At 39.7% G+C, this 16,539-nt stretch overlaps 1 protein-coding gene across 6 annotated transcripts in view; it reads left to right on the top strand.

Annotated features, from left to right (window-relative positions):
* LOC128016286 (zinc finger protein 827) overlaps positions 1-16,539 on the top strand; it is a 69,906-nt gene that overhangs the window by 46,828 nt on the left and 6,539 nt on the right. For all 6 annotated transcript variants that reach the window (XM_052600793.1, XM_052600788.1, XM_052600782.1 and 3 more), the window contains exons 6-12: positions 3,271-3,507; positions 5,341-5,395; positions 5,482-5,582; positions 10,022-10,159; positions 10,913-11,251; positions 13,582-13,779; positions 14,580-14,757. In XM_052600793.1, the coding sequence (XP_052456753.1) occupies positions 3,271-3,507; positions 5,341-5,395; positions 5,482-5,582; positions 10,022-10,159; positions 10,913-11,251; positions 13,582-13,779; positions 14,580-14,757 (1,246 nt within the window). The remainder of the gene's footprint in view (positions 1-3,270; positions 3,508-5,340; positions 5,396-5,481; positions 5,583-10,021; positions 10,160-10,912; positions 11,252-13,581; positions 13,780-14,579; positions 14,758-16,539) is intronic.

The following is a 16,539-nucleotide window of genomic DNA, read 5'->3' as shown; positions in this document are numbered from 1 at the left end:
TCTAAGTCCCATCTGCAATTTTCATCTAAAATTTGGATTTTTTTTTCAAGCTCCTATGATTAAGTTGAGTCATTTTACTTTAATTGGAATGTGCAGGTCCTTTTCCAGGCTATTAAAGTAAAATAACTGAACATAAATATAGGAGCCTGATAAAAATCCTAATTTTAGATGAAAATTTAAGATGGAACTTAGAGGCTTTTGCATCTGAACTCTTCATATATATATATATATATGGTGGGATCAGGGACCCTGATGTGCTCTGACACATTTTAAACATTTGTCCTTGTCTCATCTGTCATTTTGAAAGAGAGGAAATGTTGTTTAGATGTGCATTCTTAAACCAACTTTGCTTAAAAAGTCGCTCGCATGTGTGGTCATGTAACCAAATAATTATTTTCATAAACCGCTCGACATAGCTATGTTTTTACCCATTAACCCCGGCATGTAAACACCTTATCCTACCCATGTGTGATACGTTACAGGAAAGCATCCTTTACTCTTGATTTAAACACATCCAGCCATAGTACGCATTTTGAAGTAGAGGAGGAAATATATTCTTCTCTTTATTGACCCCAAAAATTATAAAGATAAGTTCTCATCTCATAAAAAAGAATTGGTACAGTCAAAGAAACTGTAAATATCAGAGAATATGAGTTCGGAACACATTTCCTGATATTTTGGAACACTCGCAATGACCATATTGTGACGTCATTTCTTCAAAATCGGCTGTTTTCTGGCATGTAATCCAATGTCATGAGCTGATTTTTGGCGGTTATGAGAATATTGGTGTGCATGTAAACATGCTCACTAGTATGAAACAGGGAAATTGGATCAGGACATCATTCAGGTCAAATTTGAACCTGCATTTCCAACATAAGCACCAAATCTTGTCATATCTGTTGCACACGCTAAGCCACAGCTTCGGTTTGCCTCTGTTTTCTATTTGTTTCCATAATTCTGCACCGGTTTATAAGAGCTCACTCGAGGTTTGGATAGAGCAGATGGCTAAACAGATAGTTGCCACTGGTCAGCCTCGGTTTAACCTCCATGCAGTTTCAGTGTGTGTGTGTGTTTGTTTGTATTTTCCATTCAGTATTTGCTCATTTATGTACTCATGATAATTTGCATATGTAACACACTGGCTATTTTAGATGCTTTCAAAACACTGCTGATTAGGGTTGCACTCTCCTCCTAATAGTGACCCGCTCTCTACATCATTCTTTTTTACGTACATGTGTACAAATGCATTTGAAAGCAGTTACTGACGTCACTGAACCCAAGGCGAGAGTGCATTGCTCTGTGTGTGTGTGTGTTATGAGACTGCTTGTCCCCTAAATGACCCCAGCCCTCAATCTGGCTCCAAGCACTTTATTAAAGGGATTAACGGACTAGTGGTTGTCAGTGTCCCCATGTGCCATTGCCTCCTCCAGCTCCTGACACCTGGGCACACTGCTGACCCCCATCCCTAGCCCCCAAACACACACACACACACACGCACACACACACACTCAGTCACTGTAAACATACACTGTACTCACACATAATCTAGGTCAGACCCAGACAACAACACTCCAACAGACCCTGCCCAATAACGCTCACTGTTAATGGGAGGGGCGGAGGTCACCCGGCCTACCCACAATCTCCTGCTCCCTCGTCTCCGGCCAGGCTAAATTCATATGATTACACCCCCTCGGCCTCCCTCCCTAGCTGTCTGATCGAGCATGGTCACCCTTGAGAAGCATATGCCATCTACCACTCATCTGTATATACTGTGAGACGTCCGATCTGATAAGAGGAGCAAGCTAAACGTTTTTTTACCCTCCTTTTTTCTCCAGTCTAAACGTAGGGAGCTTTTTTATATCAGAAGGGCAGAGTGAGTTTACAAGAGCAGGTTTTCATTAAAAGAACTCTGGCGTTCCTATGAGCTTACTGACTGTCTGTCTTTGTTGTCCTGTCGTGGCGCTTGCATGTTTTTTTAGACTAACCATAGAAAGTTCTTGAAACCTTTGGAAGTTTTTAAATGTACTGTCAGGTCCAACCCTTTCTTTCATGTTCTGCTTTACACTACAGCATTGTATAACTGCAAATATTCTCGCCAACTAACTGGATTATTCTGTGTTTGGTTTTTGTTTGATTGGCACAAATGGGATCTTCTGGTACACTTTTATTTTATTTTTTTTTAAGATGGACTAGGAATTTATTGTATTGGGACGAGGTATTTGTTGTACTCTTTCTTTTTGAGTTTGGCCTTTGGAGCAGTGAGTAAGAAAAAAACATTCTGAGTCATTTTGACCAGATTTCAACCCCCCCACCCCTTTTTAAGCCAAATTATAGACATCTGCTTCAACTTTAACCGCCTTTGGTAACAGCCTTATCTCAATGATGCCCTTGTCTCTGTAGAAGTTTAAAACTCAAATGAGTCACAAAACAGACAACCAGGCTCAAATTTAAATATGTTGCACATGACAGTGAGTTGACGTCTGTGCTTCCTTTGGCCAGGGGGCTTATGGGTTAGAAAATCGTGCTTCTTGGTTTTGCACAATGTAGAAAGAAAATGTGGGTTACTACCAGGTCCAATTCGAGAGAGCCCCACCCCCAGAACACAGAACATAAAATGGGGCCATAACATAGAAAAAAAAAAACATACTGATTAATAAAGAGAAGTGATTTGCCATATGACAATTAAAAAAAAAGAAAAAAAAAAAGAAATTTAAGTAAGTGTTAGATGATGGCAGAGATATACTAAATGCACAAATATGATGCACACTACCATTCACAATACTTTTGGGTCAGTCTTTTTTTTTTTTTTTTTTTTTTATATATTTATTTATTAATTTATTTATTAAAAATTAATACTTTTATTCAGTAACAATGCACTAAATTGATGAAAAGTGAGAGTAAATAGGGTTTGTGCCGCTCAGTTTCTCTCACTTTCATTCAGAACAGTAACTTTTTTCAAGGATCATCCGGAGGCATCCGAGCACCTTCGCCTCAGGACTGCCTCTGACGATCACATACACAAATGACACCACTCTAGTCTTGATTCAGACATGTTCAAACCATTGGGGCAGTTACCAGATATACTCATGACGATGGCCTCTTATGCGAAAAGCTTTCATTATTAAAATATATTTGCCAGAAGCAGAAATTTTACACTTATGTTTAGAAGTTTGTTGAAATCTCTATCCTTAGATTGCACAGCTAGTTAGAATCAGTGTTATAAATGTTGAGTACAAATGAATTAACATTAACTTTAATTGACATTTTCAGAGAATAACAAAGAAGCTTGCCACCAGAACGTCATAGTGAAGGCGGAGCCTATGGAAGTGGACCCGCCCTTAGAATTGTCCCCACCCTCTTCTCATCGACTGGGCTTCAGCACTTCAGGGGCATGTGAGAAGAAGGAACCAATGGTCCTCCCAGATCCTTTGCCCCGCCCCCAGAATGACCTCTTCTCGCAGGACATTTCAGTCAAAATGGCCTCTGAGCTGCTTTTCAAACTGTCTGGTAAGTCCCTATGACAGAAGAAACAAAAACTGTCCGTTTAAATAAAACGTCTCCGCTGCGACAGTCTTGAGCTTTTCTTCTTCATCATCTTCTCTGATTGCTGCACTGACACACCAGAGAGTGGAGGGATATTTGTGGTGTTAAACGATGGCAGGATTGAGCTTTCCTTCCAAGAGTGTTCTGAGGATTAACAGAGACAAACCTGCCCCCAGCGCTCCTCGCTGCCAGCTACGGCTCTCTTTAAATGCCATCTAGCACCTCGGAAGCCTATCACACACACACACACACACACACACACACACATATATATATATCTGTACGCCAACCTCACACGCACACCATTTGCATCCTCCCACCTCCCCCCCTACCCCATGGGAGTGGTGTGTAGCTGCACAGTGTGTATGTATAACCCCTCAACCCTCGACTCCCTCAGATTGTTCTCAAACATTCTGGCTCAAGCACACTCGGTTGCACACACTTCCCTTGTCTCTCTCTTTTCTCTCTCTCTCTCTCTCTCCCCCTCTTGCTCCTGTGCAGCATCGTCATGGCAACGCAGAGAGCCCTTCCATCCTCTGTGAGCTGTGTGACCGAGAGGGTGTCAGGGAGAGGGGGCTTAGGAAGTGCCACCCAGGGAGCAAGGTCATTACCAGACCACCAGAAGAGAGAAAGACAGGCAGATAGACAGACAGGCATGAGACACTGTTCTCTTTTGCCCTCTGTTTTTTTTTTTAAGATTCTAAAAGCAGTTTGGCAAAACACGGTTTAAAGATCTAACCAGTGCAATCCCTGCAGAAAACACTGTCTGAAGTCAGAATGCATGGCAGAATTATTTTCTTATTTAGTACTTTTATCCTAGTTTTTCAGTAGAAATATGTAACGTAAATTTACTTGAGTAAAAGTCTGTCATATATTTTGAATTGCATTTATTAAATTATAATATTTATTCAAATGCGTTATGCATTTTCCTACTCCATTGTCAAAGAGCAAACTCAATCAATTTTGCAAGATTTTTTTACTTAAAACAAGAAAACATACTATTCGACAGCAAGAAGAAAAAAAAAAACGTAAAAAATACTCAAAAATGTATATATTTTCTGAAATATTATTTACTCAATTTTATGTTATTATTTTTTACTGGAAAACAAGAATTCCATTCGATCAATTCCATTCTGGCTGGTTTATGCTGGTCTAGCTGCTGGAAAAGCACAATCACAAAATTATCTGAAACTAGTTAATTGCATGACTATATATATATATATATATATATATATATATATATATATATATACATATATACATACATACATACATACATATATATATATATATATATATATATATATATATATATATATATATATAATTATATATTATATGTATATAATTCTTTTTTTTTCTTTTTTCTTTTTCATTGTTGTTGCATTTATTGCATTGCATTTATTAGAAATGATTGAGTTTTAGAAATTAACTTTAAAGTGGGAAAAACTATTTTATAGTAGTTAAAGTAAGCCTGATCTTGCATTTAGCAGGATTACCAGAATTATCGAGTTTGGCAAATTGATTTTAAAAGGGGGAAAACATTTTTACAGCATTTTTGGAAAATCTGGATCTTGCAGAACAGCATTCTAATCTACCACCATGCAAAACACAATACATGCTGCACACCGGCAACAGTTGTCTTTTTATCAGCGATGGATTAATGGTCAGCTTTATTAATGAATAGTTCTACTAACAAATAATTGCCTTATTACACCTACAGGTGGCAAATGATTTTTGTAGGTACAACACAAAAACAAGCCTATTTTTTAACTCCATTGTGTCTTTCTTTTTCAGAAAAAGTAAGTAAAGCTAACGAAAACAAAGACAATGCATCGTTCAGTATACACAGGTGCGTTTACTGTTGTGCGCTTATTATGCTGCCAGGATATAGGGAATCACATTTATTGAATCTAATTGTAGCTTGTGATTTTCCAGCCCTTACCTGGACGACCGCTTTAGACAATCACCTTTCAGCACGCGCTCCAAGAGCTCTTCCCCAGCTGAAGCTGGATCTTCAAGCAGGGTTACCCAGCAAGGTAAGACTATCTCCTCTTCACCAGCCAAGATCCTTTACTCACATTCAGCATCCATTAAGACACACCTGTAATAAATATTCTTTACTGTTCTAAGCCATTTACTGTGTTTCATTATTTTTAATATAAACAAAACAGCGCATATTATACGATTTGTTCGTAATGTATGTTTTGGTGCTTTAATGTGTGGAATATCCCGCATGCAAATTGCGACACGCTTCGGGAGAAAAAAAAAAACTTTAATTATTTGTCTGTCTCAGACATCACTCATGATCAGATTGTAGTTCATACAATTCAATGTATGCACTATAATCATGTTCCTTTCAAAGGTACTGTCCAAATACAGGTCATTTTTATACGGATGTGGTATTCATTTTGGACCCTGCTCACATCTACGTACATCTATGTATACAAGCCTAGCCTCTCATCTAATGCGAGGCTACAGAGGCCCCTCACACTCCCACCCAGCTTTGAGACCACTGCACTGGGCAGCTGGCACTCCCTGCTTCCCTCTACTGGCCCCTCTGGCAAAGGGTAATTAGTTTGCGCTGGCCTGGCCCGATTCCCTACACCAGTTAATGAAAAAATGATTGGGTTTTACGTGTCCAGGGTGCAAGAAAGTTAATTCACTACACACTCAGACATGCGTTCGTTCTTCCGCAGACACAAAGCGGACGTACAAAAAATCACACAAGAGAGGCCATGACCCTTATCTACCTTTTTTCATTTCTCTCTCTTTCTCTTTCAAATTCTTTTTGTCTTACTCCAAGTGTCTAACTCCTTCTGACCCGGTGTGGGTAGTAACTCCCACTCCTTAGTTAAGACAAAGAGCTCTAATTTTTTATTTTTAACAGCAAAATCAGTGGGTGAAAAACGATGAATTGCTTTAAAATAGTTCTGTGTTTATGCCGAAAATCATTTCTGTATAAAAATGCTTTTATGTAGTACTTGGCTGCATCAGATGAATGGCATTGCCTGCTTTTACATCTAATTTTTATATGTTCCACTTAATTGCATGAGAATACTCAAGTTCATTGTGTCATCCTTTGTGTGTTCGGTGTGTGTGTGTGTGTGTAACACTCCTCTTCTATCCTTGCCTCTTGCCCCGGGTTATCTTCAGCATCATTGTGGAGGTTGTCTCTTCTCTCTCTAATAATGCTAATTAAACTATTAACCACTTCAAGCCATTGATGTAGATGCTCTAGTGTCTCAATTAAGTGTCAGTGCCTCATTTTATTGTTGCAGAGTCGTGAACTTTGTATATTTTGACCCCAAGACACTAGATAGTTATAAATAAATATAAATCTATAATCATAATACAGGTTTTGCATGAGGTTGAGTAAAATCTCTTTAGGTTTGTTAAGGACCCTTATGGAACAAAAATATATTGCAGTATATTGGAAAATATAATGTAATATATTAGGCATATATTCTTATATATATTATTTTTTTTCCAATATATTGAAATCAGCAATCATTTGTATATTTAGCAATATATTATATAATATATGTATCATCAATGTATTATATAATATTATTAAATATATTAAAATATATAAAATATTAGAAATAAAAATTGAAAATAATATATTACAATATATCACAATATATTTTAAGAAATATTTTGGTAAATAAATTTTCCTTTCGTAAGGGGAGCCTGGTTCTGAAAGCACCACTTATATTGGTTCCCAATGATGCAACTCTTTTCAGTAGGAGAGGTGAGAGAGGTGCATCAACAACAAGAAAATGAATGTATTAGGGCATAGTCATAAGCATTGCACAGGCATTTGTTCACTCATGTCCCCCACTGAGGCATTGTGGGAAGGTGCCATCTTTTCCCTGGCAGTCCCCAGGCTCTGTGTCACACCAGAGCTGTCGGCACCACATCACAGCGCACTGCCGCTTAGTGGGACGTGAGTCAGACACACAGGTTCATATGAGCGGTGTGACTCAGTGGAACCGTGGGCCCCGGGGTGACGAGGCTGATTCTGGGCCCTGTGTCTGATTGTGTGTTGCCTTTTCTAAACTCACACATAGACTGAAGCAGAGGGCAAAACACCCACTGTAGTTTTAATTAAAGCTCTTATGCAGTGCAGGTCAGTGTGGGGGACGGCTGGGAGACGGCACACACATGGCACCCTTGTTTAATTATGCGGTTTAGCGATGCTAATTCATGCTGATAGTGTGGCACTACTAATCAAGTTGAGTCTTTAAGATTCTAATATGGTCAAAACATCGTCCAGTTATAGTAAGTCTGATATCAATTGGTGCTTAAAGGTGCAGTGGTATAAGGTCTATATTTTGTTATTTTGTTTTCTCTTTTTTGGCAAATGAATCACAAATGGCCGCTTAGGGAGACGGAGGGAGTTTTTAAATAACAAATGAACAAGAGAGAAATGTGAATGTCTAAAATCCTGCTTGTTTTATGGAATCCCCAAAAAAATATCTTATGTTAGTAAGCTATTTTTTCTTTTATCTGTTGCGGTTAGAGTGTCTCGCTTTCACCTGTCTTCTCCTCCAACACGACTCGACATCGGTAGCAGTCATCTTTTTTTCCTGAAATATTTCTCATCAGATTCTTTCAAGGATAAATGATCTGAGCTAAACTATTCACATTACTTTAGTGGAGGACTGTACTGTATCTCAGCAATAGTCTCATTTGTGTCTGTTTTCTAAATATTTCTAAAAGAAACATCTGAGAAAAAGTTGTTACAGCAATAAAAGTTTCTTCTGGGTCATAATTTCCCCACTTCTCCCCCTGTTGGCTTAAAACCGAAGTAATGTGCCTCGCTTTTGAGAAGTAAGTAATACATCAGCAGTAAAATCGAGCAGGCAAGCAAGACATCACTTATCCTTATGTCTTTTAAAATAATGATGGATTTCAGAACTTGCCACAGGATAGATTGCTTACATTAGTTTTAACAGCTGCTCTAGGACCAATAAAAACCTTGGCATCTCCGTGCATGATAACAATGAAATTGACACCCTGACATTAGATTGCCCTGTGGACTAGATTTAACTAAAACCGTTGATGGAGTTTGAGGAGTAAAGGGGCACTTTTAGCATCATTCCCTGTGACTTCTTGAGGAAGCGTACCGACAAGTCAGACAACCCCTCCCATTGGGCCACTTTGAGACACTATTTCCGTCACGAATTTGGGGTTTGGTCTCTAGCAGAAGATACGAGCATCCCCATGAAAATGTCCTTCAGGTCTTGCGTCCAAGGCCAGTGCATCTGCTCTTTAATTGCCACCATTAAATTCTCTCTGATATGCCAAAAAAGAAAAAGGAAAATGTTGTTTCTCCCCAACCACTTGCCCCCCTTTTCCTGGCCATGCCCCCATCAATCCTGAGGCTGTATTACTTATGACAGCATTTGTAAAAAATGTGCCTATTTATGAGCAAACCACAAGGGACAGGCACACATGCTGCATATCCAAAAAGCCCCTTGAATGTTTATTGAACGGATCAAATGCTGTGGTACATGCACAATAAAAAATACAAATAAAAAACTCAAGTCATTGATATGACCTACAAACCCAAAACATGCAACATCTCTGAATGCCTTGACATGATTAAAACCCTTTCAGTTGCAAACCGCATGCTTTTTTTTACATTTCTTTTTTAAAATAAGTTTACATATTTCTGTTCCATTTTGGCTTGTAAAGAAACATTGCTTAACATTAGGCAACCTCTCTTGTTTTGTACAGAATTATGGCCAGGCGTTCATATTGCACCAGACATCTATTTGAAGGGGCTGTGTTACATGATGACGGAATTTCTCTTTGGTTTATATATTTATTTATCTATTCATTTATTTATCTCTCTCTGCCTCCTTCCGGAGAGAGAGAAAGAAGGCATGGTGCTGCATTTTAATTTGACGCCGAGTCAACCACCTTCATCAGAAGGTTAATTCAGACACTCTCCTCCACTTGTGTGGCATGCTGCCTCTCTCTTTCTCTCTCTCTCTCTCTCTTTCTCCCCCTCTCTTGCTCTTCTAATGAAAGGTGAAAAAGGAGCACACAGTCCAATGTCAAGATAAAAAAACACCATGTTGGCTACCTGATCTGGATGTATAGACTCATGAACATATTTTCCAACACAGTGACTGACCTCTTGCCAACCTCCATGTCTCCTGGTTCATCTGTTGTACCTGCAATTAGTAGTTCCCATGTGTCACAAGAATATAATATGTCAAGAATTCAGACAAATTCGTCTAAGGAAGTAAATGTTCTGATGTAGTATGTATATTGTAATCTCAAGGATGTCTAGAGCAATCACAACAAGATATTTTAACTAAAACATTACAAACTGATTGCAAACTGGAATGTGAAAAAATGAGTCACTTGAGCAATAGTCTGGTCTGGCAAGCAGAGTGGTACAAACAGGGAAACCTCTCAGTGCTGTTGTACAATATCTGATTATTATTTTTGATGTATCCAGATCCAGAGAAGGTGAGTAGTGAGCCAGGGAATGGACTGGCCCAATGGAGACTCAACGAACAGCTCTTTCCCTGCCCTGTATGTGGCAAAGTGTTTGGTCGCCAACAGACTCTCTCCAGACATCTCTCCCTTCACACAGGTGAGAATACATGCTCTCAAACAACATTCAACCAGTTTGGCTATGCCGGTTAACCAACTAAACCAGCAAAAATTTTCTGCTCCGCCTTCTATGTTGGTGTTTTCAGCAGAACTGTTCAAGTGAACACTATAGTATTACATTTACACATACATCCATAATCACAACTACAATGTTAAATTACCTGGGTAACAGCTTTTACCAGTTGACCAGGTTAAGGTCATCTGCTGGTTCAAACAGTTACTGAAAAGCAAACTTTGTTGAATGCTATATGTTCAATTGTGCACATACATGTCCAATAACATGGTATGTTGTCATTAGGACAAGTAATTCCTTAAGTAAATAAGGTTCACTGGACTAGATTACCCTTCCTTTAAACAGATTAGGCTACTGATTACTCCTGGTGGGTAAATTACCTAAGTGATTACTAAACTGTAAAGAAGGAACCTCTCCAAGCACTAAGCTCACCTGGAGCACAGCACAACCATGATCAGCCTCATCTGATTGTTGGACAGTCGCGTCCCGCAGGTCTCTGAAGACCATCGATTTGCTGTCTGATTCAAATGCATCTCAGTCTGGACTAGAAAACAAATTAATAAATATAAAGTCCTGTAGGAACGGTGAGCCTCAAGGGTAGAGATCTTCTGATCTCAGAATAGCCAGGAGGAGACGGGCCACCTTATAAACATCTTCTATCAACAGAAGAGTCTATTGTTTGTTTGATTTCTAATTGCTCTCTTTTGTTTGTCTCTGCAGAAGAGAGGAAGTATAAGTGTCATTTGTGTCCTTACGCGGCTAAGTGCCGAGCCAACCTCAACCAGCACCTCACCATCCACTCAGTCAAACTGGTGAACACAGATGCCGAGCAGATTGTTACCGCTGTTACCAATGAAGGCCAAGAGCTCAAAAACTGCCCCTACTACTACAGCTGCCACGTCTGCGGCTTCCAGACAGAGTTTAACGCTCAGTTTGTCAGTCATATGTCTCTTCATGTAGACAAAGAGCAGTGGATGTTCTCTCTCTGCTGTAGCACCTGTGAGTATGTGGGTGTGGACGAGGCCGAGATGAAAGCTCACATCGGTGCAGGGCACGCAGGTAAGATCTCACTGTTCTTACATTTTACACATTACCCATTGAAATCTTGAGTTTCAAATGCTGGTGGGTGCACTTAACTACCGTATTTTTCGGACTATAAGTCGCACCTGAGTATAAGTCGCATCAGTCCAAAAATACGTCATGATGAGGAAAAAAAAACATATATAAGTCGCACTGGACTATAAGTCGCATTTATTTAGAAACAAGAACCAAGAGAAAACATTACCGTCTCCAGCCGCGAGAGGGCGCTCTATGCTGCTCAGTGCTCCCGTAGACTCTCACTGAAAACATAGAGCGCCCTCTCGCGGCTGGAGACGGTAATGTTTTATCTTAGTTCATTTCTCTTGGTTCATTTATCTTGGTTCATGTCAAATCAATTTTGATAAATAGGTCGCACCTGACTATAAGTCGCAGGACAAGCCAAACTATGAAAAAAAGTGTGACTTATAGTCTGGAAAATACCGTAGCATGACTATCTTGGTCAACCATCTTTTCCAGAAAGACTATGCTGGTTAAATTTTGTGGGTATATTGTGCCAGTGCTGGTTCCCCAGCTAGACTAACACAACTAGCTTTTACTCTGTAGACCTGGAGTGTCTGGAGCGTTTTATATTTTGAGATATATTATTGTGTTTCTATTTACTCTATTTAACAAGATTGTGGCCTTTTAGCGTCTCAAAATCTCAAAATCTGTTTGTCAGTTTGCAAGAAGTTGGGCTGAGGCAGGGCTACCTACATAACCTAACACTGAACATGGTGTGAAGGAAATGAGGGGTAGGAGTGATTGGGAATCCTGTTTTACTGTAGCCAACAACATTTCAATGGAAAGCAGCTAAAGACTGCTTGCTAAATGTTGTTATATGACATCATACCATTGCGTCGCAGAAACGAAATAATGTCTGTCCAAGACAGATTTAGATTTGCTTGATTTTTCGCTAGGCAATTTTCACTAAAAGGGGTCAGAAGAGGCATAAAGCTTGGCGACTAAGTCAACTGGTTCGAAAAGTTCCATTTGGTGGCGCTAGTGATGCAGAAATCACACCGCTAAGGTCTGAATCACTGGGTGGATGTTGTTGACACAGAAACTCACCAGGGTTATTATAGACAAACACCTCAATCTTCAGGTTGTGCGTAGGGTTCATTTTGAGTTGCTCATGGAACTGGCTGAGGGTTCACCATTTGAGTGGGTGTGTGAGTTTATATATAACTGCAAGGCCTGGTGTTATTAGACCCAAGGAGGCAGAAAAATCGATATCCCTAGTCACTCACAACTACCCATCCAAGTAGCCCAACACCGCCATGTCTCCCACACTCACCCTCACGCCGCGGAGCTCGAGTCTACTTCTACTTGAGCTCAAAGAGTGACAGCAAAAGAACAAGTTGGTTCGTCAACTGTGATTTAGCGCCCTGCCTGAGATTTGCTGGCCTTGGGTCATCGCCTACCAGCCTGCACTTCTTTGTCTCCTGCTTAGTGAGAGTAGCGGCTATCACAGAGGTGCTTTGCTTTACACTGCAGGTGTACGGATAAACCTGGACGTTAATTCATCCTGATATTTCGACCACATCCACCTCGTACAGTAGCCTCATAGAGGCCGTCAAGTTCACTCACAGAGATGAAGTCCTTCTCTTCACAAAGCGCATCTGTATTCAAAGATGTCATTCCAGCTGACAAAAGATTAAACATGACCACCTACTCTGCATTCTACATGCGTTCTTTCAAAAGAACCTCAGTCTCAACATGTGAGCATGTGCGCGTGAGAGCTGGTATCGGCCATTTCGTGAGCTCTGAGAGCCCCAGGGTAGAGCCGTGGCCTGAGATGCTCCCGCCATCTTAGCTGTGGCGGCCCTGACCTAGGCAGCCCCCCTCCCCTGCCGCTCTCAGGCACAGCGTAGATCAATAAGAGCACAGGCTTGAGTGTTCTGGCTGCTTGGATACAGAAGTCAGGCTAAACCCGCAAGAGTGCCTCTTAGGGAAGAGAGCCCGCCTCCCGACTTTTAAGGCTTAATAGCGCACTGCTCTAGGCATACATATTCCAGCCCGGCTCACTGGGTGGACTTCGATCAATTGGAGGATTTTTCTGCCTTTTGCTTTACTCATTACAGAATTCATTATCAAACCTTGAGCTCTGAAAGATGCTCCCACCTAATTCTCAGATGGCTTAAGCTAAGCCGAGTCTTTGATACCATCATGTCATTCAAATACGGAGTTTGTCTTATATTCAGGAAGTGACCCAAAATATTTCTTTCTCTCTTTCTCTCTTTCTTTCATTTTTTCTTTCTTTCTTTCTTTCTTTCTTTCTTTCTTTCTTTCTGTCGTTTTATCCCACACAGGTTTCAGTTCCAGAAGCCCTCTCAGTGAGACCAAGAGCACTTCCTCCTCTCTCTCAGCCCTCAGCGACTCCCTCAACAGCTCTGAAGGTGGAGATGTTGCCCAAGGTAACGAAGAACTAAAAAGCCTTTTGGCCCCGCCTTCTTCTGTGGGGAGTCAGTCAAGCTCAGGCCCAGGAACAGAGGAAAAAGCAGAGAAAGGTACGGCTTTTATATACTACTCTTTAAAAGTTTGGGGTCATTAAGATTTTTTTTTGTTTTATCGATCAAAGGTGACAAAAAGCCTTTCATTATTTTCCATTATTAAAAATATATATTTCAAATAAATGTTTATTATTATTATTATTATTACTATTTATACTTCTTATTCATTAAAGGATCCTGAGAAAAATATATATCACAGTTTACACAAAAATATTAAGCTGCATAACTGTTTTCAACACTGATAATAATAATAATAAATGTTTCTTAAGCAGTAATGGCAGTAATGGCTGCCGAAAATTCAGTTTTATGTTACAGGAATAAATTACATTTTGAGATGTAGTCATATATATTTAACTACATCTCAAAATGTAATTTATTCCTGTAACAGTTATATGTTAACTAAACATTAAAGTTCTCATAAACATTATATAATGTAATAATTGTAGTTCAGGAAAGTTAACAGAAGTTAATGCCTTGAAAAAAAAACAAAAAACGATAGGCTCCCTGAGATGGCTGTCCACATCCTTGTTCCCAGACATCAAGCAGTTTCGGCCCAGATCTGGCCCACATTTGGCATGGATTTTACGCGGGCCAGATGTGGTCCGGTTCTGGGCCAAAAATGCTTGATGTCTGGGTTTGGGGGTCCCTTGGTCTACAGAGGTTCAACATCTAGATTAGTGGCCCTGAAGAAAATCTTTTGAGTTGTAAAATTGATTAAACGTCTAATTTATTGACAATCCAGTTCCTTATAACCAACATAACAACATTTTTCTCTCTCTTCCTGACCCATTCCTTAGGCTTTGAATGCGTCTTCTGCAACTTTGTGTGTAAAACTCGCCCAATGTACGAGCGGCACCTACAGATCCACCTGATCACGCGCATGTTCGAGTGCGACGTCTGCCACAAGTTCATGAAGACACCCGAGCAGCTCCTGGAGCACAAGAAGTGCCACACCATCCCCGCCGGAGGGCTCAAGTAAGGAAAGCAAGTACAGCACGTGCCTCCCCACAACCTCACAAAACCCGCCCCCACCCTACCTCAGCCCCTACCCCCTCAGACAGGACACAGCACAGATTTTAAACAGAGTCTTACCAGGAGCACTGCTCGAGGATTCACAACAGAGGATGTTCCAGAAATGAGTTCATCGAGCAGTGCTTCAGCTTAACCTCTCTGTGGAGCTGCATACAGTGGAAGCATGTTATAGACAGAGTTCCTGAAGGTGCCTGAAACATATGTGAGCACACCACTCTATAGAGTCAGAGATTTGAATTTCCTACTTATACCTGCACTTAACAGCTAATATTTTTAAAGGAACAGTTCACCAATTAAGGGGATAGTTCACCTGAAAATGAAAATTCTGTCATGATTAACTCAGCATCAACCTGTACGAGTTTTTTTTTTCTTTTGTTGTGCACAAAATAATATGTTTTTAACAATGTTAGTAACTAAACAGTTGATGGATCGGTTTCCAACATTCTACAAAATATCGTCTTTTGTGTTCAACAGAAGAAAGAAACTCAGGACACCTTTTTTTGGACACTTTAAAAAGAATGCAAAAAAGGCATGAAAGTATCATAAGCTGTCCATACAGCATGCACTATATTCCTAGTCTTCTGAAGACATACGTTTTCTTTTTATAAGGAACAGACCATAATTTAAGTGATTATCAATTGGAGACCTTAAAGCTGCAGTCGGTAACTTTTGACGCTCTAGCGGTTAATAAACAGAACTACTTGCATCTTGCGGAAGAACATCGTAGCTGGAACTACTTCTCTGTTTATGTCTACGAAGAATCACAAAGGTACTGGGTTACTCCGCCGCGGTATCCCCGAAGCAAATCTAAAATAGTCCGAATATAAACACTTATTATAGGTGCACCCTAGTGATTCAGGACAAGCTAAAAACACGGTTTGGAAAATGGATTCATGGTGTACTCGCTTATTATATACATTTTTCTACATTTTGAACACAAACAAAGTTACGGACCGCAGCTCTGATTGGTTGTTTCTTAACGGGAGCGATGGAGTTTCTGCAAATGGCAATAGGACCACTGGGAGGAGCCAGAGGAGCTTGATTTTTTCACAGATTATCTGTCTCATATTCTACTGTCAGGACATAATGACAGGTTTAATAAATATGTAAAAAAAAAATATTTTTTACAAAAGTTACCTACTGGAGCTTTAATATATGTCCTAGCTTTCCTGTTATGAGAGTTCGTAAGAGAAGTGGTGAAAGTCTAATTATTGTCAAAGAATCATCTGCTTCACAGAGCTGATCAGCATAATTCATAATCTAGTTGTAGCAGTTTTTTGAAGGAAATATTTTGTGTGAATAACAAATGTGCTCTGTCCCTTACTTAGCCTTTTGAATTTAGTATTTTTCTTTGGAATTACAATGATTAGAATTTTGTGATATTTCTTGTTCCATTGAACAGAATTACGTTATACACGTTTTGAACAGCATGGTAAGTAAATAATGATTTTTTTTTTGCAGTTTTGTGCAAACAATTGGGATATTCTATTGCTAAAAAGTTTGAACCTTAAATTAGCTGAATCACACTTTAATTTACAAGAGGAATAATAAAATCATTTTCCTACATTCCTCATCAGTGTTGGTGGAAGTATAGAACTCCCCATAGGGGTAATTTGTAATTCTACTTTGCAAGAGTTATTGTCTGTCAGGGATACTAATTCTATGCAGGTGAGCACACATATCACAGGCACTTTCAGGAACGAGACCCTTCCTTTAGAAAGCCTG

The sequence above is a fragment of the Carassius gibelio genome, chromosome A1, assembly GCF_023724105.1.
Source record: "Carassius gibelio isolate Cgi1373 ecotype wild population from Czech Republic chromosome A1, carGib1.2-hapl.c, whole genome shotgun sequence".
Classification (NCBI taxonomy): Eukaryota; Metazoa; Chordata; class Actinopteri; order Cypriniformes; family Cyprinidae; genus Carassius; species Carassius gibelio.
The sequence above is the reverse complement of the archived record's forward strand: the minus strand, read 5'-3'. Positions and strand labels throughout refer to the sequence as shown.